The sequence below is a fragment of the Geospiza fortis genome, unplaced genomic scaffold (genome assembly GCF_000277835.1).
Source record: "Geospiza fortis unplaced genomic scaffold, GeoFor_1.0 scaffold130, whole genome shotgun sequence".
Lineage (NCBI taxonomy): Eukaryota > Metazoa > Chordata > Aves > Passeriformes > Thraupidae > Geospiza > Geospiza fortis.
The window spans coordinates 8,305,103-8,330,186 of NW_005054300.1; the positions used below are offsets into that span (position 1 = coordinate 8,305,103).

Below are 25,084 nucleotides of genomic sequence, written 5' to 3' on the forward strand. Positions count from 1 at the left end.
GTCTTAAAATACTTTTAAGCCATTTCTTTAATAATGAAGTGTGAGTGCTGAATGGTTGTGAATTATGAGTATTAGCTTTGCCCTTCACCCTGTTATGTAATTCATCAATTTATTTCCAGTTCATAATTTTTCTCCCTTTTTGGCATCTTTTTCAATTAGTGTCCTTGGTTCACTCATTTATTCTTGTGTGAGAGAATCTTTTGATATTTTCCTCTGCATTGTGAATTTTGAACTAGGAGGTAGAATTACTGCAGTATTTCTTTTTAGCAGCATAGAACTCGCTGTTCTTATTAACTCTTTTTAAAGTATCTTTATAAATTATGGTACTGTCTTTAACACCACTTTGAAAAGTGTATTAAAGTGTGTGAAGAGTGTTTCGTTCTTACTCGGTTCTTCCTGCTGTACACTGCTGACACAAAACTATTATCACAATAGTTTTGTGGTGTTCCATTACAAGTTTTTGACTCATGCCTTTATAAATCATGCAGTTTTCTCTGATGTGTCTTAGGGCATTTCTACGTGTATGTTTTCATTTAAATACAGGTATATTTCCTAGATTTTGTTTTTGTTAGAAATCTAAAAATCTTGGATATCAAATTAAATTATAGCTGCTACAATAAATGTGACTGTGCTGTCCTATTCACAAAATGTTCTCATTATCAGGGAATATTCAGAGCACACAGTAATTGAATCATCACCAAAACTAAGTGATGAAGGAGTAGATTTTGTAGGTGCCTCAGTTATGTAGAGGTTGAATTTATATTATTCCAAGTGTAATATAAAATAAGTGAAAAAGTTTCCTTAGCAGATCATGCAAAGACATTTTGTACATAGGTGCACAATCAAAAGTATCTGGTGTTAGTCGTTTTATTCTCTATCAATTTTCTGTGAAATAGTTACATAGAGGACCGGTCTCAAAATAAACCTGTGTTAGGAACAGATTCTGTGTAGAGAAATACTGAAAGCAGGCCAGAATGATGAAAACTCTGAACTGATTGAGCATTTTTCAAGTGTATTCCATTCTTTTAAAATTCTTTCACTGCTAAGCTTCAGGGCTTAAATTGGGAACATCTACTCAAGTGTTGTTTTTACTGGATGTGGCTTGGATTAATTTTGTTCCAATAATCAGTAAGAATAATAACCAAAACACCCTATGCAGCAAATTTGCCTGTCCTTTGGTCTCTGTGGAAAATCTGGTAGCGTGTCTCATGCACTGGATTGTCTTTCCTTTGAAGATTCAAAAGGCAAGAAAAATTAGTTGTGTTGTACACTTACCAGATCTTACTTAATTCTCATGTTATTCTTTGACATGATTAAAGTCAAGTTCTCAGATTGGCATCTAGTGTTCATCTTGTATCCCTAACACCAATGGCAGATTTGGTATGTGCTTCACTTGGTATGACACTGAAGCCATAGGAAACATTCTTATTATTTTTACCTTGAAAGACTATATTTAATGCTTGTTTTCCAAATTGAAACAGTTTTCATTTGGATAGTTGTTTGAACAACTGTGGCATTGCTGTGTAGTATTTATAAAACTGGACCAGATGGGAGCAAACCATTCCTCTTTCCCATCTATCCTTGAAGGGTCACTGCTGCAAGTAATCTGGTCTTCAGGATAAGGCCAAAGTAAGGAAGATGATGCTTTTTACAAAATGTATTTCTAAGGATCTTAAGGCCAGAAATGAGTTTTAATTTGTGCTTATGGTAATTTATGAAGTTGTGCAGCAAGGTGCAAGCTTCAACAGATCATTAATTAAATGCAGGGATTGTTGATGTCAAAGTCCAGTGCACTCAGACTAGAAAGAAATGCCTCAAGGCTAAGGCACTGAAAATGCCTGTTGCAGTTTTACAGTTACATTATGAATGCAATATTTTGCAGCAGCTACAGTTTGTAGTCTTTTAAAATTAAAAAGTTCCTAAAACAACAACAACAACAAAAAAGAAAACATAGAAAAATCAGTATCATAAGCTCTTGCTTTAATGGGTACCTAACTTTATATACATCTTATTTTTAACATCCTTCTTTTCCATAGGTGTGTGTATATATATTCTCAAACTACATTTTTGTTTGCATTTTCTCCCATACTCACTGATGTATAACAGAGTTCTCTAATTCTTAAAATTGAAAAGCTTCTGCATTACGTAAATGGAAAAAAATAGAAGCAAGATTAATTTTTACTGTCTTGATTGAAATACTCAAATATTGGAACCTGACTTGAGATTCTTTCACTCTGTCTATCACTGGATATTTCTCCATTGCAGCATTAACTGAAAGTTGTATGCATTTTAATTTAATTTTGAACAGCAGCTCCTGCTTTGATTTGGACGTGCTTTGTATCAGTTTTGGGAGGTGAGGTTAAACCTTGAGTTCTGCTTTGACTCAAGCAGTAATGAGTTCATTTTACAGTGAGAATTATATGTTCTTTTTCTACAATACTCTTCCAAAGTAAACTCATAAATCCTTTCTTTTGACCATTTTGTTCTTATGGGCTGGAATTTATCTGTTAATTTACATGTACATTTGTTTAGCATTTGAACTTAAAATTCCATATGCTACACTGTATTTATATCCAGATCTTAAAAGGTCTTGAATACAGATGCTGCACAGAGAACCCTCCTGCTGGTATGTGTTGCTCAAGTAGAAATCCTGTTAGTCTACCACTGTGGCAGCCTTTAGTAGAAAGATTTATGAAATGTGTGTGAAAGAGGAATATTTCTGAAATCATTCAGGAGTTTTGCAGAGGAGGGGATTCATTAGATGGGATTTCATTGCAGGAAAAAAAATGAAAAACCCAAAACCACTTGAACAGCAAGTGTGGTGGTGTCATAATAACCTCTTTCCAGCCTTTTCACATATCTTTTACACTGTGGTATAAAGGTGTAGGTTTAGAAGATCAGTCATTATAGCCCAGAATCCCTTCATCCAGCCTTCTTGGTGATAGTTGCCTCTGAAGCAATGAAATCTTGTGTCTGGTCTTGCACAGTGCGTGCTGCAGCATGCCCCAGCAAGAATTATGGCATGTTGGTATCAAACAGCTTTTGAGAGCTAATTTTCAACCAGTCAACCAGACATTCACAGCCTACCTACCAAATTATAATTAAACCTTCTTCTGGCAGGTGTTTTGAAATGAGGATACAGTTTCATGAGTTACAGCAGTAGGTGAAGGTCCCCTAAAATAGCAGGTCTCAGGTGGCCCATTGCTATACATGTAGACTGGAAGCAGTAAAGCTGCTTTCTGACTAAACATGTACATGGTGGATCTCTTCAGACTTCTGGCAGAACTGCTGATTCATCTCTCCATAATACCTATAAGTATGTCTCTGTTCAGCAAACCCTGTGTAACACAGGGTGCCCTTTGTAGTTGAAGTATCCATTTGCTACCCTGTTAATCCCTCAGAGTCATTTGTTACAGGCACTGCCTTCAAAGCCTATTATTTCAGGCGCACAAGAAATGTTTACTGGCTGGGGTTAACACACAGAAACCACATCAATTCTTATCCAGATATTCTGCAGGCATTGCTAGTTGTACTTTTCTCCATGAGGATGCAGTCTCAGCTCTTTGCTAGCTGCCCTGAAAATGGAAAGGAATTGGAAAGTCAGCATCAAATTGAATGAGTTTTGTCCTGAGATCATCTGATTTTGCCAAGTCAAAGTTAATGTTACACTGCTACTCGTTGCATCTTTTTTCTTGGGAGTTTACAGTCAGAAGAAAGCCCAGTGGATCTATGTATTATGGACAAGTCTGTGATCCAGTACCAGCCAACCTGCATACAGAGAGGAAATGGTTGGTTAAATGTGTTGACAATATATGGTAATTCAGAGACAAGCAGCCAAGTTCTCCTGTATGCTGCAAAATATTTCCATGAATGACTCAGTCTAGTGGAGTGGTAAAAACCCTTGGATACAATTCCAGAAATCTGAGCAGCAGCATGGCTGTAATTACACATGGCAGTGTAGCTGTACACTAGGGATGATGGGAGGCAGGCATGGCAGTTCAGGTGTGGTGAAATCATGGTGGTGCTCTGAATTCCTTTCATGTATGATGTCAGTGCTCGTATTTCACAGAGATTTCACAGGATATTCTGAGTTGGAAGGGATCCGGAAGGATCATTGAGTCCATCTCTTAAGTGAATGGCCCATACAGGGATAGAACACATGGCTTTGTTGTTATTAGCACATGCTCCAGCCAACTGAGCTTATATCAGTAAATCTAGTTTAGAACCAGGGTCTTCTAATCCAGCCATAAGCAGAGTTTAAATAGTTTTTCAAGCTCATACTTATGGGTAGGATCTTCTGAAAAATGTAAGGACTGCTATGTAGTTGTTAACTCAAGGTTAATATATTAATAAATACTTAATGCTGATCATCTTTAAATCAACTTTACAGTCTAAATGAATGTTTTGTTGTACGTAGGTTTTACCCTGTGAAAATGTTTACCCAACTTTTGTAGTTAAAGAAAAAAAAATTCTTTCCCATACATGTGCATCTCAACTAATAATTATATCCTTTTTTATGTCCTAATAATTATATCATTTTTTTAGACAACTTAAATTTGTTTCAAGACAGAAATTATATAGGCAGGTTGTATCTCTTAACAGTACAGTACTTTCATGTTTTTTTCTCCTGGTATTTCACGTGATTGATCCTATAATTGCAAAATTTAAAAAGTGTGTCCAGAGTCTGGTTTTCAAAAGGGAACTCTTTGCCAGTTCCTAAAGCAAGAAGTGATTTTAGGAGTGACTGTTGTTACAATCACTCCATATCTTTCTTTTTGCTGAATTCCACTATTCAGTCAGTTCATGAGTCAGGATTTTGTGGTATATAATGTCATTTAATTCAGTTATAATTCAACATGCTAGTTGCCTTTTAAAAAAAATCTTCTCCAGAAGTTTCATAAATCTGTTCAGCAATAAAATCTCAGCCTCAGTAGAAATATCTGTGTGTTATAGTTTCAAGGTGTTCTATTTCCAGCAAAATTCTTTTCTATATGTGATTTCTCTCTTTCTCCTTTTCTCTTTGTACTATAGAACCTATTGCTTTTTTCACCTGGCCCAATGTGGTGACTTGCTGCTGCTCCCCAAGAGATCACCTCCTCCAATGTCTTGCTATTACTATGCCTGAATTAAACTCAAAGCAGGCATTCTTGAACTAGCTGTGAAATTTGTTTCCATTCCAAACCTGAAAAGGATCCTGTGCCCTCAGAGTGTATCAGTAATCCTACTTGGTCTAAAAAAAAAAAAAAAATTCTACAGACTGTAGCTCATCTTTTCCTCAGGTTATCTCTATGTCTTCTGCTTGCTGATGCTTAGGTCCTAAAGAACTCCAGTTTTATTTAGTGCAAGTACCCTGTAGATCAGAGCTCCCCTGCTAATAATAAATTTCCAATGTGTGCTGATAGGCAGTTTTGAGAGGTAGCCCATATTGCTAGATTTAAGTATATGGACAGAGAACCTTTGTGTCTTCTCATTTGATTACTTGACTCATAAGGAAATTTGAAGATGAAATGGATCTATTGATTACAGTGGTTTCTACAGTGAAATTGAACTTGAACTTGATCCTGTTCTGTGTCAAGCTTCCCAGTAAGTTAAATATCAGGCTCTTTAATACTGCACTGAGTTGTTTGCAGTCAAAATTGATAATGGTGAATTCATGTTCATTAAGGGAGAGAGAGATATTTCTAATTAGATAGAAGAGAAACAGGAAATTAACAAAGGCTTGTTGGTTTGGTTATTACAGTATTGAGATATGTTGCATCCAAGGGACAGCAAAACAATGTTATCCCAGTTGTGGTGATCGGTACTGGAAGCTGGTGTTCAATTAAACTGCTGTATATTGCATAGGTGTCTTCTGCTTGGGGAGCTTTTATTGTATTTTTCCTCTTTTTTGAACAGAACAGTTCTACATTTTCTATATTAACAGCTGTTCATCTGTGGCTATTTCTTATTTTTTTTACTGCGGTCAGTTTTTATTTTCTCACTGTACACATAATCCATATATTCTCTTAAAGCGTGTGAACAGTTTGGAGGATATGTGTAGCATAGCTTACTAAAAAGGCCTCTATTAGAATCCATTTATTGCACACATTTTAATATCAGCAGAGAAAAAGAATCCTCTTAAGATTTTTCTATACTTTCAGTTAGATTAGTATAACATCATAGAAGCAAAGTCTATTAGCAAAAAACTAAGTTAAAAGATATTATAATAGGTTGAGTAATTACTTTTATTCTTACAGCTATTGAAATTCATCTTTTGCTCTTGAGCACAGTTTGTCAAAATCACAAGATCTTTGCCAGTAGCCTTCTAGAGAGTGAGCATGTTGTTAGGGACTGTAATTTTCACTTTACTGCTTTAAAACTGTTTTTTGAATGTAGAGATAGAATACTTTTTTTAAATGAAAGTAAGTGTAGAAAGAAAAGGACCTTGAAATAAAACTAAGACAGAAATCCAGTTACTGAATATTTCAGTTAATCAAACTTTGTTGAAAGTAGATTTTCATATTCTAGGAAGGCTTACCTTTTTAGATGGCATTCATTTAAAAAATGCAATGACTTTTCTCTGGCACTCTGTATTTTTCTCCCATTCTTAAAAAGATTATTCTTTTGTTAGAGAGGAAGAGCCCTCTTTGTTCCCACTGGTATCAGCGATGATTAAGTCAGTCCAGGAGTCCTATGTTAAAGCTAAGCAGAGGTTATCTTGTTTTGAGTAATAAAAGCAATACTTGCTGTGTTAAAGATGATCTGCTTCAGCTGTTTATCAGCAGGATAAGCGAAGCTATCCATTTCAGCTTTAGGCAACTCGCAATGAATAGTCTGGGTACTCATTTTCTTGTAGTAGTTTTAGCATTAACTTGATGTGGTAGAACACAAAAACCAGTATCATTTACTGCAGCAGCAGCTAATTTTAGTGAGGATCGTATCTTGCCTTAACTGTGAAAAAAACTACTGTGATTTGGGTCTGAAAGCAGTTCCACTCTGCAAGTTACTCTAAAGACCTGGCCATTCTTTGAAGTGCAGAAAGATACTATCTGTTTCCTGAAGAACACAAACTGACAGCACAAAGCTGGAGGATTTGCATATGAGACTGGATAAGGAGTTTTATAGCAGAAGCAGATCCGTTCCTGGAGTGAAAAATGGTGGAAGTCTGAAGCACACACACAAAAAGATGAAAAAATAGTCTAGGGGAAAAAAACTAGCTTAATACAGGCAAAGAGACAGAAAGTAGACTTTCATGCAGAGTGTAAATCATGGAAGGTGGTGAAGTTGAGAATAAGAATCCTGGATTTTCTGTGATAAAACACAGAAGACTGGAATGACAAAAGATAAGATATCTGAATCTGGAGAGGTAAATTATGCCAACAACCAAAACTTGCAAAAGATGTGAATTATGGAGGAATTAAAAATTTATAGGTGTAGAAAAAGTCAACAGAAATAAGTTATTCTACTTACTTAAATAAGTTATTTCTACTTCTTCAGTATTTATAGCCATACTTTAGCCATGAGCTCTGTGCCTTCAGATTTCTGTTTAGCCTCTCTTCCTCTCCTTGCATATCAGCTGCATTTTTGCTGCAGCAGCCTGTTTCATGTGCTTTCACATTGCAGAGAGAATTTACATAAAGTTCTTCCAGTTTAATGAAGAATTGAGAAATGCTAGTTTGAAATTCAGTGTTTTGAATCAGGAAGTGTTTTATTTATTTTCCATCTTCTTTCAAATCCAGCAATACTAGTGGCTGCTCTTGAGTCATTTTGACTTTGTTTCCATGAAAAGATTTTCTTTTTGACAGCTTCATTTTTTTATTAAAGTGAAGCTGGGTCATGAAGATTTCATTATGAAAGATTATAGTTCCATTAAAGGTAGTTTGATTAAAGGCATTCAAAATCCCTCCGCTAGCTTTCTGCTGGATTTGATCAATAGGCAGTCAGTGTACTGAAATCCAGTTCTAATGAGATTCTTATTCTTGGTGGTTTCTGGCAATATAGAGATATGCTTGGGAGCCAGCCTTAGCTGTGGTCACTCTGTGGTGTTGAGCCTTGTTCTTAAGATGTGAGAGGTTGTGCTAAGTGCAGCCTGAAGGGTGATTATACTTAGGCAAGGTAATGTGCAAAAGATCATGATCAGTGCTCTACCCTATTGCAAATTCAGTGTCAACTTTTGCCAGATTTTGACGTCTTTGTGCATGGTGTAGTTGGTACAATGATGGAGAAGGTGAATTACTAAGAATGCACCTCATCAGCGAGCAGTGCGATGCCGAACAGCTGATCTTTGCTCTTATGTTATCTCTCTTTCATCAGTCACTAGGCACTCCTTAGAGATTTATATCTTCCTTTCCTGCCACATTGACAACTATTAGGTGTTTACAGCTGTACTTACCAAATAATGTTGGGTTTGCAGAGCACCAGTATCGCTGAGGCATTGCACTGTGCATAGTACTTGCTGTCTGCCTCCTGTGGTACATGATCACCTGCAGCCAAGCCATCATCTGAGCTGCCTGGCCCAACTTTCCTTTCCTAACCTCGGTGCTTGTTCCAGGGACTGGATGTTCCTGACAGCTACAGCTTTTTACCAGTTGGGATGTGTTAGTTGCCTTCTGGGAGCACATCTTCTGGTGCAGTTTTGTCTGAAAATAATACATTTTTTTTCACTAAGACTAAACTAAAGCACAGTAAGTGAGGATGCTTGGGGGATTCACTTCAGAAGTCCATTTGTGATCTAAAATAAATGTACAATATAGACACAACCAAACACCCTCTATTTCAGTGTGACATACAGAGGAGGCTGGTGCAGGCTGTACTTTCTCTGCCTTGTGTGGGAAGGGCTTTCATGCACGTGAAGTCAGTGAGGCATTGTGACTTCTAGGGAGCAGATAGGTGTTAGTGGGTGTTTGTGTCACACCTTTCATATCTTCCTCTTCCTGAGATAATGCTGGTTGTCACGGTGACGGTTCAGTCCATATATGTAAAGCATGTGTAAATACATAATCCTTCTAATATAAATGAACGTTGTATTTTGCATTGTTTTTATTTCAGCATAAACTTGTGTTCTGTTGCAAAGTCCAGAACAGTGCACATGAGCTTTTAGTGCTTTTTATTACAAAACCTCTCAGAATAGTTCTGTGCAGGTTGAAGCAGGAAACAGAACTGAAGTCTCATGTAGAATTGAAGCAAAGACGACTGAAAGGGAGCCCAGAAGCTCACTGCACTCCACTTGTTGCCCAAACCAGCAGTGACATATCAGTGGTGTTCTTAACTGGCTTTTCCCCCTCAGTCTTTGCTGCAGGTGTTTCAATGACAGAGATTCCTCAGTATATACAGATGCTGTGCTGCGCTTCTCCTTTATCACCGAAGTTACATATGTTCCCCGCTATATAACCAAGCTACTGCTTGTTGCAAATTAATCCCATTACTTTTTTTCTTGCTAGTGTAGACAGAAACAATTAGTTCTTTCAGAAGTTTCTTTATTTGAACATTTATCAATAGATTCTGTTAGCCCAAAGACTTTATTTAGGGCTATTGCAATTTATCATTTGACTTTCAGTAGACTATATTAAGAAAAGCCAATTTTCTGTCTTCTTAACTTCCCTCTGATTAATAATAGTTTGCACAAAATGACTTAGAGTGGAAAACTCATGTAGCATATTTTATGTTTATTATAAGGGACTGAATTTTAATCAGTCATTATGAACTTTTTTTTTCTTTCTTAGAGAAAAAAAATTGCACCCTTTATCACTTGAGAGCTTATAGATACATTAAAATACTGGGTAAGAGATAGTTCTAGGGTGTAATTCCATTATGTGTGGAAAAAATCTCTGAAGATATTTCATGAAGCAATGCAAAAAAATAAACTCCTTTTTCTCAGAATGATGAAGAGTATGTAATATATGGCTATGAATGTTTTTATGTTTAAGTAATTATTGAAATATTTTTCAGAGAACCCATTCTAAACTTATCTAGTAAGAAGATTCACTCAGTATTTTGGAATCATTGTGTTGATGTTTCATGCTTCCCACACGATCTTAGAAAGCTTGCCTTCTTCCTTCTTAGGAAAAGTTTTATTTTTCAAGAGATATCACTGCTGGGATATTATAAAACTACTATGAATGTTTTGTATTAATGGATAAAACATGCATGCTCCCAAATATATGCATTTTCTGAGAGGAATGAAAAATATTTTGTAGCCTTGGACATTTGGTTTCGCAATGCAACAAGCTCAGATACAATTTATCTTATAGCAAGTGGATTATGAAGAAAAATGCTGACCCACATGGGTTTTCAATTATCATTATACATTATTACTTGTGGGAATCAGGTCTCAGTGCCCCAGTCAAGCCCTCAAACTGCTTTGCACTGTGGCTGTTACATGGGGGCAAAGCAGAGGCGCGCTCGGCCAGATGAGCCCTTTATTTGAGGCTGTGACAAGGCCACGGGTGCTGGAAGAAGGTATTTGGATCCTTCTGGAACCAGGTGTGTTTTGGCAGGTGGCTTTACAATCTCCTAACTCGAGCTGCCCTCTATCTAGCCAAGACCAGATATTAAAAAAAAAATGTGTAAAAGAACATATTATGTTGTTTAAATAGAAAGAAAGTACTTAGAATATAGTGTATTGCTGGGTAAATGAATGAACAGTTTAACAAAACCAAAACACCAAGTTGTCTCGCTTTTGCACAGCATGGTCCAAGAGTTAAAGGCAAAGCCTAATGAATTTTTCCTTTGTTTTGTTTTAGAACGACAAGCGTGTACATCCATGGCTGGCTCCAGCGTCCTTCCCTCCAGCGTGGCCGGTATCAGCAGGGAGCTGATCGAGCTGCAGCACCTCATCCAGTTCCCAGAGGAGGTTGCCAGCATCCTGACCGAGCAGGAGCAGGAGCTCTACCGCAAAGTCTTACCCATCGACTACCTCTGCTTCCTGACCAGGGATTTGGGCAGTGCTGAGTGTCAAAGCAAGCTGCCTTCTATTAAGGCATCCATATCTGCTACTATTCTTTCTTCTCCCAATGGAGAACGTAATGCTGTAGAAGATCTTGTGACAAGGTTTAATGAGGTAAAACAAAACTTTTAAATTGCTTTTTGTAAGGGTTATTACCTGATGTATGGGTTTGTTATTTCCTTTATCTCTCTGAGCTGAATTTAGCTGTAACAACAAATTTTTAAAATATAACTTAAGATGACCAGTTATTTAGCTAAATAACTTGCACTTTAATTAAATAGGAGCTATGTGATCAATTTGCTTAGTGATGTTGGGAAACAGTGGCCTACCTTTTTCTTGCACATTGTAAAGTAAACATGAAGAAAAAAATTACAGACTTCTAATTCTTGGTATTTATACTGACAGTATGGGGTAAAGTTTCAGTCAGTTTATTATTTTCTTTAGGTGCTGGAGTTCTATTTATTTGTTTTGGATTCTTGTAGACTAAGCATGATCTTAGGAGTCAGCACAGAAGTAATATAAACTAGAATTTTCTGTATTTGCTGTAATATAACTACACTAGTCTGCACTATTTATTTAATCACTGTGTGTGTCTTAAGCATTGTTATACAAAGAAGTGTCATTTGGCATGACATTTTCACAAGCCAAATGTTGAGTTCTTTAGTAAGATTTTACTTTGTTTTCAGAAAGGTGGTCTTCTGATGAGTTTAATAGAAAACTGATAAGGATTGAGAAAATGGCAAAAAAAAAATCCACCTAAAACCCCAACCCAAATCAAAAATCAAACCACCTAAATAAAAACTCCTGGTTTAGCTGCAGAAACATGGAACAGTTTGTTCTTTTTTTGGCGGGGAGAGGAGGGTGAACTATGTGTGATGTTAGCAGTTTCTAGAATTGTAGAAGTGGAATAAAATTAAGATAAAGTTGACTTAATGCTTTTTTAGTTTGCTATCCACTGCATTCTTATGGGGGGTGAGATGAATTTTTTTTTACTACTATGCAAGTAGAAATTTTTTTGCTACTATGCAAGTAGTAAAAAAAAAGCATAAAATTAAGTAAATGTAGAAGAATGTGTATTGACCCCCAGTGAACTTCCTATGTGCTGGGCAAAGAAGAATCCAGGAGTGAATATTTAGCATGTTTCAAAGTGTTCCTTCATGTGTATTACTGAAATTTAGCAACTAAAATAGGGTAAATATATTGGCTTCTCTCACCTCATTCAATTATGAGAACATACATAAAAGTTGCAACTACAATATTCAGTCTTTAAACAGAGCCTAAAAATGGTTTTAATTAGCTGCAGTAGCGGTACTCTATTGGAACAGACTACAGAAGATGCTGTGGCTGGTGTGGCTGGAGAGGATTGTAGGTGCCGACCCTGCTGGGGCCCTCCGTCCTGGGGGGCTTCTCATGGGGCTGAGGCCAGGGGAGATGAGGTGCACTGGCCAAGCTGTGCTACAGCCTGGTGAGGCACAGTGCCAGGGCAGTGTCTTGAGGACATGTGGTCATCAGCTGTACGAATTAGACTGACCATGATTGTGTTCTGACATTGAAGGGTCACAGGATTGAAAAGCAAGTAGGTCCTGAAGAAGTCTTGTCAGAAATGACTGAGTCTGTTCCATATCAATGACAATTTTAGCATTAAAGTTGCCTTTTGATAAGATAGTCAGCATTATCTTTTGATCTTGGAGGTTTTTGACTTTGCAGTTTTTGTTGTCTAGCGTTCCTTGTTTGGTCATTGTACAGGATAGTTTTTTATATCATTTGAATTAATTCCCAAATATTCAGTGCACAGATTCTTTGGTATTTAGTGCAATAGATTATTTGAAGTATAATCTGGAATACATTTTTAAAAACATAGATGTTATGCGTTTAAATGGAGTTATTGTAAAATATTTACTGCTTGTAATAAATCACTGATTTTCTATATGCTTTATCTTACAGTGGAGTATATCAGTTGCCGTAGCCAATCATGAGCGTGAACTCTCAAAGTGTCTTTGTTTATAAATGGAAAGAAAGTTCTTGTATAAAGAGTCATGATTTTGTTGGCAAAACTCAGTGAGCACTTGCTGACATTTTTGGCATTCCCTATAGAAATACTGAAGTGTATTTATAATGTGGGAGCCAGAATTACTTTTAGGATGACAGGATTCTGATACATGATGGGGAAAAACAATTCCATGTCATTTTTCTGTTAAATAATAATTATATTATTTAGAGTATTTTTCATAAAGCGGTATACTTTTTAGCATTTTTTTCTGACAATACATATTAAGGAGGAACACTCTATAAAACTTGTGTAAAATGACAGTCAATCCTGAAGATTTTGGGCTACGTGCATACAGTATCATCAGCTATAAATAAAGCCTGTAGTCTTTAGGGTTTGATTAAAAATGTAATTGCATAATAGTGGGGCCTTAGGCACAACATGTACTCACTGGTGAGACGCAGCTCATACTTCATTTGCTGCTGATAATATCCAATTGATCTTAGAGTCTCGTTGGAGCAAGGCTCTAGACCAAGCTAAAGACAGTTATTCTTGCCTGTTATTAAATGTAATTAAAATCTGGTTCTGAATTAGTGGCTAGTGGGAGGATTCGGTGAAATACAGTAACATCTACCTTTACAAAACTATTGGCTCTAAGTCTCTAAGACGGTGCCCTCCATAGTGGTAGTAATATATTTTTCTGTTCTGATGGAGCTTTGGCTATAAGTTCAGTTTTCAAGGATGTAAAACTGTAGGAAGAAACTGTTGAGATTCTGCAGAGTTAGCAGAGCCCTGGCAGCTGGGAAGTTAGGAAAATGGTACCTAAGTGTGTTTTAGGACCATAACAACTGGAACATACTTCTTTGCCTCTCTCCTTGTTGCCTACTGTGCCTCTCTTCTTGATTCAGTTATTTTCTCTGATTCTTGTATGACATGAGTTCACTCTGCTTCTTTACATGGAGTGACATGTGCTCCTTCCTCAGTGTCATATGGCACAGTCTTCCTGGGATTCTGTTTCTTTTTCTGTCTCTTTACCCCCCCAGGCTCTTGCACCTTTATGACTGACTCCCAACCACTCTTCTGCCTGTTACCAGCAAAGCGACCACAGAGACACAAGCACACAATGCACATGTTGCAAACATTCATGTGTATGTAAACATTTAAAATAATTCAATCATTGCTTTATATAAACATGAAAAGAGTCTCTTGTAACTTGATGTTTCTGGCTTAAGCTTGAAGTAAAAGAAAGCCAATAAAACTTTAAACAAACTGAAACATTTAATTTTCCACGCTGACATATGCGAACAGAGCAATTGTGGGTTCTTAAATTGAAAGTTGCATCAGATTGGGAAGACAGACAGCTGACTGAAGTTAGTCCCACTGCTGAGCTGAAAATGCAAAATCAGAAGTCAAATGCATAAGGTGATTTTTTGGAAGGATATGGTTGCCAAAAAATAAGCTAAAAAGGTGAAAAAGTTTGAACAGTGTTAGTATAGCCCTGCTGCTGGAGTGAGTTCATCACTCACTAAACCATTCTTAAAATCAATAATGTTAATTAAAATATGGTTACTTAGGACACTTAGTGATGTTAGTTTTATTTTCAATGGTTAAGTTTTGTAAGGTTTTTTCATTGTTCATTCAAAATACAAATTTAAACCTCACTAGCAAAACGGGGACATATCATTTTACTGAAATAATGGAATGTAAATAAATATTGCAGTCTGTCTCTTAGTTCAGCATTTTTTTGCAATGTCTAAATGGGTTTGCATAATGCTTTTTAAAAGATTGTGTTTGTACAAATATCAAACTCTTTCCAGTCCTTGTTTGGAATAGTGTTTAATCAGATTTAAAATGGTAAATGTTCTCTGTAATGTTATATAATTTCACACAAGCATGTAAAGTAAACCATCTATTAATAAGCTATGCAATTTAAAATATTCAGATATTAAAAATGCATCTGAAAATTATCTTGCATATTATACCAAGAGCCAAAAAAATTTAATAATTAAACCTCAGTGAAACCCATGTAAAAAATTCCAGTTCTCTTTTATACACAGAACTGTGTATAAATATATACACAGATATTCATCAATATGCACTGACAGGTTTGTGCACAGTTAGCAGTGCAGAGGAACTCACTTTAGGCAGCTATTAGTGCTAATGCTGCATGCTGCTAGAGTTTTTTAATTATTGTTTTTAAAGGGAGAAATTGGACTATCCCGATACACTAAGAATTCTGCTTTTAAACAGTGTTTTTCCCTCTTGCCATGATTACCATATGATATCTGATGAAGATTATTATTCATGTTCTTCAGATTTTCCTCAAATTTCTTGATTTTTATCAAACAAAATTACTAAAACCAGAATGACTTGGTTAAATGGGTTCTCGATTGCCATGCTTATCCTTTGGATGCCTTAAAAATAATCTTGTTTTGTATGCAGAGACTTTTCACACACATACTTTATTAAAGTTGCTTTCTTTCGTGCTCCAGTTTAGGCAGTATTTAAATCAGCTACAGTTTGTTATAGAAAGATATCCATGGCTAATTTATGGTAGGAGTTAAGGAAGGTATGTACTGTAATGTTACCTTGTGGTAAACCAGAAGATTTTATTTTACTTGCTAGCAACGGTAATTGCTAAACTTCAGGCAGGCAGCTGTGTTTGGTAATTTCACCTCTGAAAGCTCCATCTCTCAAATATTATAAAGTTCCAAAAAATGTAATATAAATATAGAAGACATCATTTCTTCCATGTAGCATCACCCAGTGAAGTATGTAGCTTGGGAATTGCTGTAAAAGTTTTACAAACTGAAGTGCTGGTGAAATGAGTGTAAAACACTGCAGATGATAAAACATCGCACATTGCAACTGGAAGTTGTTAATAATTTCCTCCCTCAAAGCACCACTACATTTGCGTTCTCATAAAATATAAAAAATAATTAATTCCCATTTTAAAAAAACAACCACATAATACATTCTCTAGGAGGTATATAGAGGATAGTAAGGAATTTATATATATATATGAATAATCTAAATCTTGATTATTAGAAGACTTAAATAAGAGAATGAGTGAAGAAAATACATGGCAAATTTAGGGATACAGTTAGTAATTCAACATGCATTAAATGCTGTTCCTTCCTGTGTACTACATGGAGCGAGGTTCCCATAGAGTGACTGATAAACAGTCCTGTAGGTTGCACTTGTGCAGAGATTTAAGGTCATGTACCATAACTTGAGGATCAAGTTCCATCAGGAGTGTCTCTTTCATGTCCTTCATGTTTTATTAGTAAAAGCAGCTGACCCTCAGTAATAAGCTATATCCTGGCCCTGACAAATCTGTAGATTTTTGCCTGCATATAGATTTGTCTTGACATCAGTGGTAGTCCAATAATTAGGTAATCAAAAACATAGGCTCATTTTACATTTTTAGTGACTAATACACATTTCCCATGTTTAAAAGTTAAAAAAAATAACACTGAGTAAAAATACGCCTTTCCCAAATGCATTAGCAATAGCCAACCTGAATTTACTTGAAGTCTTTGATCAAAGTAAGGTAAGCCAAAAACCTTCTAAAAAAATTAGTTAAATTAGTAATTGAATACAACAGATTTTGGTGCAGTTAAAATAGTAGAAATAATATCAAAAGATAATTTCAGAAAACCTGAAACTGTACAGATCTTTTTGTACTACAAATTGTAGTACATATTGCTCAGTATAGCTTGCATTGCCAAGACGTTGGGTACAGGTCCTCTGTGCTCAGATTCAGATTTGAAGGAGATTCCTATATCTCTTAAACTTTGCAAATGAGGCCGCTTTCTATGTATCTGAACTTTATCTGGCTCAATGTTGTTAGTGCTTCTATTAGGGCACCAGAAAATATTTAAATCTTAAGCAAACATCAATTCAATTTTGCTTGTTTAGTACTTAATATTAGTGTCCAGTAATCCTGAAATGCACTCATTTTTATCCATCTGAATGAAAAGACTGATGGTATTATCTACTTGTTTAAGTGGATTGTGTGTTAATTTATTACTTTTCTTGTGTCTTGCCATCATGTGGGTTACCGTAACAAAGCCAGGATACATTTTCTCATGCTTTTCAGACTCATCAGCAGTGCAGCGGAAATCTAATTATAGGTTTGCTGTGATGGTTTTGGTTCTGAAGGGAGCTTAAAATGAGTTACATGAACAGAACTATGTAAGTCAAGTGTGAAAAAAAGTAAACTAAGGAAATAATGATTACTGTGTTGAAACGTAGATCATGATCTGATGTTGAAGTGCTGTCCAACACAAAAACTTAGTCCAAAAAGCTTTACTGCTCTTTCTGACAAATACTTGCAATGTATTTTGATCTCCTTGGCAAGGCTGCTCCTGTGCACTCTTTGGCTGGGATGTGCTGTGTGTGCTCTGGCACTGCCTGAGCCCTGAAGCTCTTGTGCTGATGTCATGGCAGCTTGGTACCAAGGCAGCTGATGGTGCTGCATCCTCAGGTCAGGTGTTCCTCGGCTGTGCTGCAGCTGGGGACATGGCTCTGCAAGCCAACCAAGAGAGAAATGCTGCAAGAGGAGGTGATGTTCTGTATCCCCTTGGCTGGAGTGTACAGAAGTCAGAGCTTGCCAGGGTGGAGCTTCCCTTTGCTCTCTTCCCCCACTAGAAACCCCTGGGTTTAGTGACAGAGAAATTGTGCCACATCAAAATACCGTCTGTGCTAATTGCTTGCCAAAGTAGGATTCTGAATTCAGCTTCCAGGTGAATTCCACAGCCACCAAAAATAAGTACCTATAGAGTTTTTCTGTGCTTTTCTTTTGCGTGAGGTGCATCTAGCTCAGCTGTACATGGGCAGCATCTGAGGAAACCTACTTCTGAACTCCCATTTCAATGAAAATTTGATAAGTTTGTTATTTCTTAAATACCATCTGTTCCTGATTTCCAGGAAAAATTTAAATATCAACATTTCTAAAGCAGGCATGTTCATTATTTCTCAGGAGTGGTTTGTGTCTTTAGATGCTCACTTCTGTCCCCTTATTCTGCCCAATCTGTTGTATCTGCCTTTGCCTATTCTATTTTAGAATGAAAAGATTCAGACACTTTTTTTTTCTTGTTTAGTGAAAGATTTTTTAAAATGTTTTCTACTCCTCTGTTGTTGTTCTGCTGGAGGAGTGAGCATGAACATCATGGTGCCTTTTGTACCCTTCTTTTGCTCTTATATGTTATACAGTATCTCAACTCTGCAAAGGCTCACCCATGCTGTCCTTTATAGTTTTTTGTTTGTGTTTACAGATTGTAAAAGTTCATCATGCTGTTTATAGTGGTTTTAAACTCTTTATTAAATAGAATTTCATCAAGTGGCTGGTCTAGTTTAAAGGTTTCCTCTTAATGGAGAGTCTGAAGTCAGTTGCCTATTTAAACATTCTTTCTCAATTTTGATACTGTTTTCTCCTGATCATTACATCTTTACTACTTTAGATTAAAACATATCTGTTTAAAATAATATGATTCTTTAAAACTTTAAAACCATATTAATCAAGTCATTACCACATTTGGTATTGCATAGCAAACAAATATTAATTTTTTGTGAGATTGCATGTTTAGCAGTTGCATTCCCTAACAGAGCCATTTCTGAAAATGAGAATGATCTCCAAAAATAATATGTCACTTTATTCCAGCATACAGAAACAAATCTGTGCCACAGATCTGATTGTTCTGTTTCACAGTTTCTGATTTTTTAATGGATTTGTTTTATTACCTTTTATTCTGGTTTTGCCCTCATTTGACCCCATGCCATGCAGTTCTATGGTGGTTTGTATTTTCCATACCTTCATGTTCTTTAGGTATGCACTTCTTGGTTGATTGAGTTTTTATATTTTAGGAGTAACTAAGTGAATACACCAAATAAAATTTTAGCTGAATTCAGATTCTCATTCTGAGCTGCTGCAGTGGTTAGTGTGCTGCCGCTGCTGCACACAACCTATTGCAGCATCCCCATAGTCACTGCCCTCACTCCTGAGTATGTCCCCAGTGGATGAATCTTCAAGAATTCAGTCCCAAAAGTGTGACTTTAAAATTTTTTTTCTATATAGGGTGTATGACTTTTCTTCTCATATGGACATTTCTCATTTATTGTTCTTGATTGATGTTGCTCTCAGACAGGTTAAATAGTAACTTAGATTTTTTGTAGTCTTTGATTTTCCTCCCTCAGGAGCAGGTGGCTTGGAACACAGAGTCTGTATAGATTTGCATAAATAGAAGCCCTGTATATTTTCAGGAGGGTTATTTTCCTGTTAGTACTAATGCATTTACATTTTATTTCACATGCTTGGCTTTTAAAATAAAAGTCTATGGCCCCTGAGGGGTGAACTAGTGTTTCCTAATTTTTACAAGCCTCTCTTCACACTGGTATTATCTGTAAACACTTGAGTCCTTCAGGACCAAAGAATGGAACACAGTGTCAGTAAACAAATCACGTTTATTGCCTCCTAAGTGTTTACACAATGACAAAAATCAAGCCTCCAGGGAGTCATATTGTAAAAAGAAACAGTTGGTTTAAATTAGTTTTCCATGTGAAATATAGCTACTTTTTATGGATATTGTGGGAACATAAACTGGAAAGAAAATCTGCACACTGATAAAATGAAAGGTTGATTCTTATTTGTTTAAATACAAACAGAATCATTTACTAAGTTGATTTCTGATTCTGGCATTAATTAATTATCAAAGAGAGGTTGGTAGTATAGGCACACTTTGAAAGATGGGAATTCTTTTTACTTACTTGATTAGTGATCTTGCAAACAAATAATGCAAAATATCTGAAATGTTCAGTGCATGTAGGAATTAGCAAAATTGTGCATTAAATGCAGCTAGTTTTATGAAATTAAGTTTTATTAAATTAATTTCTCATTAAATTAATGAGAAATTATACCGCAGATCTCTCCAGCAGCTTTAGAAATCAGCACTAGCTGAAGCTGTTCGTTTTATTCTGTGGCATCAGTGCAGATTCAGAATATATTATATTAAGATGCAATACTTTTTTGTTTAATAAAAGTTTTTCTAGACTAGTTAATGATTTAACTGTTGAATGTCACTGTGTAGGTTGTGTTTGCAATGCATATGTGATTTAGCTATGAGTCTGCAAGTGGAATTTTGACTGATACCTTCCTGATGGAAGAAACCAAACAAACCCATGTTATCTGTCAAGGATGCATGAGTGCTCCAAGGGACATTGCTTTGGCTGACCATACTGTCTGTTTGGTTTTACCAGGTGAGCTCCTGGGTTACCTGGCTGATCTTGACTGCAGGTTCTATGGAGGAGAAACGAGAAGTCTTCTCATACTTAGTACATGTGGCAAAATGCTGCTGGAATATGGGCAACTACAATGCTGTAATGGAATTCCTGGCAGGGCTAAGGTACTGGCAACTCTTTTTTTAGATGATTTTTCAGTGATAGATTGCATTGCAGCTTCTGTTAAGCAGATGTCTCTGGAGAACAATGAAACTAAACAAAAATCCATGGCTAAGCCACATCATCTCATGCTGTGACTTTCTAGTAATCCCTTTTCAAAAGATGAAGCATGCTAAACCCTTTCTTTTTTTCTCAAAATGCTCTGAGAACTCCATCCGTTTTCCTGGTGCATGTTGAACATGTTGTGTTAGAAAACTTTTTTTAAAAATGTAAAAAGAAGGTGGGAAAGCAGTTGTGGCTTATCTAATGAGCTACAACTAACGTAATCTTGTGGTCGGAGTCTCCAGAATATAAGTGAAGCATGATCATGGTGATGCTCTAAAAGGATCAGCCTTAAGTGTAAAAAAGAAACTACCTGACAATGACAAAAAGCTCCCAAAAAGATCAAAGAGCCAAATCTGTTTTTAACTCCTCTGATTTACTTACACAGACTGATGTTGGGATCTCATGCTGTCATGATTGTATGTAGAAGGACCTGCATTATCTCAAGGAGGAGAGAGTAGGGGCTCAGAGAGAGCTCACTGTGTGCTTTCCTCTGGAATGACAGGTTCCTGTAGGGCCAGGGGAGCAGGAAGGCAGTGCCTTAGCGCTGGCATTTCAGAGGGCAGCAAATGCCTCTGAACAGGGAAGAGTTAAGATCAAGTTTCCCATCTCTTGGCTTTGACCCTCGTTGTATAATATGTTTGTGTAACAAAGCTCTAAAGTGTTTGCATTGCTGTTCTTTGGTTCACTAAGGACCTCATTGAGCTATTTGTTTATGGTTTTGATATATAAAGCTCTTTTGGGACACTCATAGGCATGGGGAGTATATTTCAGCAGAATACATCCACCATCTCTAAGCCATGTAAGTTATGAGGGAAAATGCAAGGCCAATTAAGGGCTTAATTTTGTCTCTAATGCATCTGCACAGCGCAGGAGAGAAAGGAGAGGAGGGGTAGTGCTGATGAGCAGCATTTCAGGACAGGGATGGAAAGTGGGGTTAAGGGCAGTCTCCTGTGAGGTATCTTTGGATCTTTTGGTATGTCTGAGGCCAGGGGTGGGAAGAAAGGCCATGTGATTACACAGACATACAGCTCAGAAGGTAAAAGAACTCCCAGAGGTACTCATAGTCCTTGCAGCTATTTCTGTTGGAAAGCAGAATTTCTTTTCAGCTGTAGCTCTGCACTGGTGCCTGAGAGCTTGAACATGACTTCCTTATTTCTGTGAAAGTAAATAATTTGTGAGCAAATTGGGGAAGAAATCAATGTAAATTTTAAAAAATAAATTTAACTAAAACTCTCCAACTTTTGCTTACTTTATGGATTGCTCATAATATAGCTGAAGGAATTTGTAAGAAACACTCTGCTGTATCTTTATGCTGTTTCCAGTCTTTTTCTTATTTCTTCATGGGCCCTTAGAAATTTTAGGCAATGACACAATAAAAATGTTAGAAAGCCTACTGGTATGTTTTATGCAGCTGGACTTTTATTAAAATGTAAAATACTGCTCCAGTAGATCAGACTGCTAGTTTCTCATTTTTAGTTTTGTTCTTTGATAATTCAAAGGGGAATTTTTATAAAAATAATGGCCTTGATTTCATTCATTCATTCATTTTTGAGCAATTATCATTTTCTCTATTACATATATGCTGCAGGTGTTGGACTTGAAGGTAAGTTGTTGAAATTTTTTTAATAAATTTTGTGATCCCTTCTTGCAATAGGTCTAGAAAGGTTTTAAAAATGTGGCAATTTATGGACCAGTCTGATATTGAAACCATGCGAAGTCTGAAGGATGCTATGGCACAACATGAGTCATCATCTGAATACAGGAAAGTGGTCAACCGGGCACTCAATATTCCAGGCTGCAAAGTTGTTCCTTTCTGTGGTGTCTTTTTAAAAGAGCTCTGTGAAGTTTTGGATGGAGCATCAAGCCTCATCAGACTCTGTCCACAATATAACTCCCAGGATGAAACATTAGAGGTAAATGAAACAAATATTCTAAGATGTTATGTTCTTAGCCAGTGCTTTATTTTATTTAATCTTACACACAGGCATCATCAAATTAAAATTTTCTAAACCACACTGTTACTAGGCTGGTCAATTACATGGACCTCAATTTAATGCCCATAGTTCCTTAGCAATTTAGACTTGGTTGGTTCTACCTAGCTCAATATCAGAGTACTGAGAAACCAGCATTAGTAATAAAGGATCTTGTTTATACTTTGGATTAAGTATGCAAAGCCCAAAATGTGTTATTATTTTCTGCTAAATACTCTGACCTTCCACTTAATTCACTGGGAATTGGAAGTTTGCGGTTTCTTGAAAACAGAATTTAGAAGCTCAGCAGATTAAGCTTTTCCTCTATGGAGTGAAACTATTCTTACGAGTTCTATTATTGTAGTTTGAAAAATGCCCCTGTTAGATGAAACATTAAAGACTGAGGCTTTTTTAAAGTTTTCAGGAGTTACTTTAATTTGTGTTACTTGATTTATGAAATGATTTGATCTCTTTTGTGTTGCAAGTAGGCACAAAATCCCATGGGAAGCGATTAGGAAATATGCGCTAAATGTTCTTAATAGTAAAAATTTGTACAGTGAGAAGTAGATGACACAACGTTCTATTTGTAGCTGTACTAATCTTTTAGATATCTCTATAGTTTGTTTCAGATTACAGTGGACAAGATAATTTCCTACAACGAGTAGGCCAAGATGGTTTAAACAATCCAGAAAAAGAATCAACAACAAACAATATCTTTCAAACAATTCGGAGCTGCAATCGCAGTTTGGAGTCTGAAGAGGGTGAAGATAATGTCAGTGAAGGGAGCGGCTCAAGGAAAAACTCCTTGAAGGACAAAAACCGCTACCAGTAGGTCTCATTTTATTTACTATCACCACTTCCATATGTCATGGATTTAGTCTTTGATTTTCTTTTACCAAGGCTTGCCTTTTGAAATAAGAGCAACTTTAGCATCTTTCCTTGTATTTATCCATTTCCAGTTCAGAACTTTTCTCCCCTGATACTCAACTGCTTGGAAACTCTCTGTATAGCTATATTTTCCTTTATGATGTAATTACTTCCTCTCATGATAAGGGTAAATCCTTTTTGTCTTACACAGAGAGCTTTAAAAATCCACAGTTACAATTACAATTTTGATCTCTAGCGACAGGAATAGCACCAGGACATATTTGTTATCAGAGCTCAGAACATTATATTCTGCATGCTCAGGCAGTGTTCTGGCCCCTTCAAAAAAAGGTTATTTATTATCCTTCAAAAGACTTTTTCTTTTAAGGACATGTTGCTTTGAGGGGTTTCAGTTTTGTCGAGGAAACATTCATGTGTGAGTACATATTTTGAATTTTCAGGTTGCTGTAATCCTGCTATTTTGCAAAGACGTTTACTTCATTGTGCTCTGTGTAAAAAAAGCCCAGTGTTCAATCTGATTTCACTTTGAAGACCACTCTTGAAGACTGTACTAGTCACCAGCGGGAAATACAGGAAATATAAAATTTAGGACATCACAGGATGTTCTAGAATGTTGCTTTGCAGAGAAGTTTCATTGCAAAGCCCATGTAGACATAGGTTGGTCAGGTCAGCTTTCAACTAAGTAACTGTGTTAGACTAACTTCAAATTAAGTAACAGAACTTTACTGCTCTGAGGTAAAGCATTGTAAAATTACATGAGGGCTTGCATAAAAACATGCTTAAGTCACTCCTTGAGTTATTTTACTAATAATGTGTGTCAGAAATATCAGTATGTTCAGAACTATCCAACTTACTTCACCTACTTAAACATTAAATCTAAAAAGTGACTGCCTGAGAGACAACTGCTGTCTTCCTGTTTAAAATGCATTTATTTCATTAACATGTAATTCTAAATTTCATTTAAAATAAATAATCATTATTTCCTGAAAGAATGGTTTCTAATAAAATTATTCACATCTGGCTTTAGTTGCTTCTGGGAAGTGGTGCACTAGATTAAGCCAAGAAAGACAGACCCACTTCTCTGCCCACGTATGCTATCTCTTGGCTCACTTCAAATAACACTTTCAAGTACTAATACTTTCTTCCAGGAATTATTTTTTACTAATTAATATGTTTTAAAATCAACTTGCAAATCACAGTTCAAATGGCAAATAAGCAAGGCATATAAACACTTCACTTGGATGAACAAAATAGAAATTAAATGGAGTTCCTTTTTTTTATGTCTTTATGAAATAATTTCTTGGTAAATTACTTATGCTTTATTCATAAATGTAATCTAGTGAGTTGCACTCCAAACTAAAGTAGGAATTCAGTTTTTTAAAAATCCCAGTGTGAATCTGAAATGAAAATTTAAAATTTAAATGAACAAAACTGCAGGTAGGTAATTAAAGTTGTGTTTCCTAGTTCAGGCCACTACCTACTCAGTTATGAATGTCTGTACTTCTGATGCAGTAAATACTGATTTTAACAGTAAAATACTTGTAGGAGAATAGTTCTGAAAGTACTGACTTAAGTGTCTCACAGGCTTTGGAAATTCCTTATTCACTTGCCATGTTGTTCCTGGGCATGCAGAGAGCTGGGTGACACACAGGATCAAAATTGCTACAGAGGCAGAAGGGCCATGTATGGAGGCTGTGTTTGGTTTGTTTTTATTCCTATGAACAGCTAAAGGGTTCTAAGGAAGAAATTTAGTCCTCTTTCTGGTGAGACCTGTCATATTTGCATACAGTGTTATAAAATCCAAATTATACCATA

The 25,084-nt window shown here is 36.3% G+C and overlaps 1 protein-coding gene across 1 annotated transcript in view; it reads left to right on the forward strand.

Annotated features, from left to right (window-relative positions):
- The window catches only part of PLCE1 (phospholipase C epsilon 1), a 112,127-nt gene that overhangs the window by 53,582 nt on the left and 33,461 nt on the right, over nucleotides 1–25,084 (forward strand). The window contains 4 exon segments of the mRNA XM_031061867.1: nucleotides 10,722–11,038; nucleotides 20,169–20,314; nucleotides 22,069–22,327; nucleotides 23,004–23,212. Coding sequence (XP_030917727.1) covers nucleotides 10,722–11,038; nucleotides 20,169–20,314; nucleotides 22,069–22,327; nucleotides 23,004–23,212 — 931 coding nt within the window.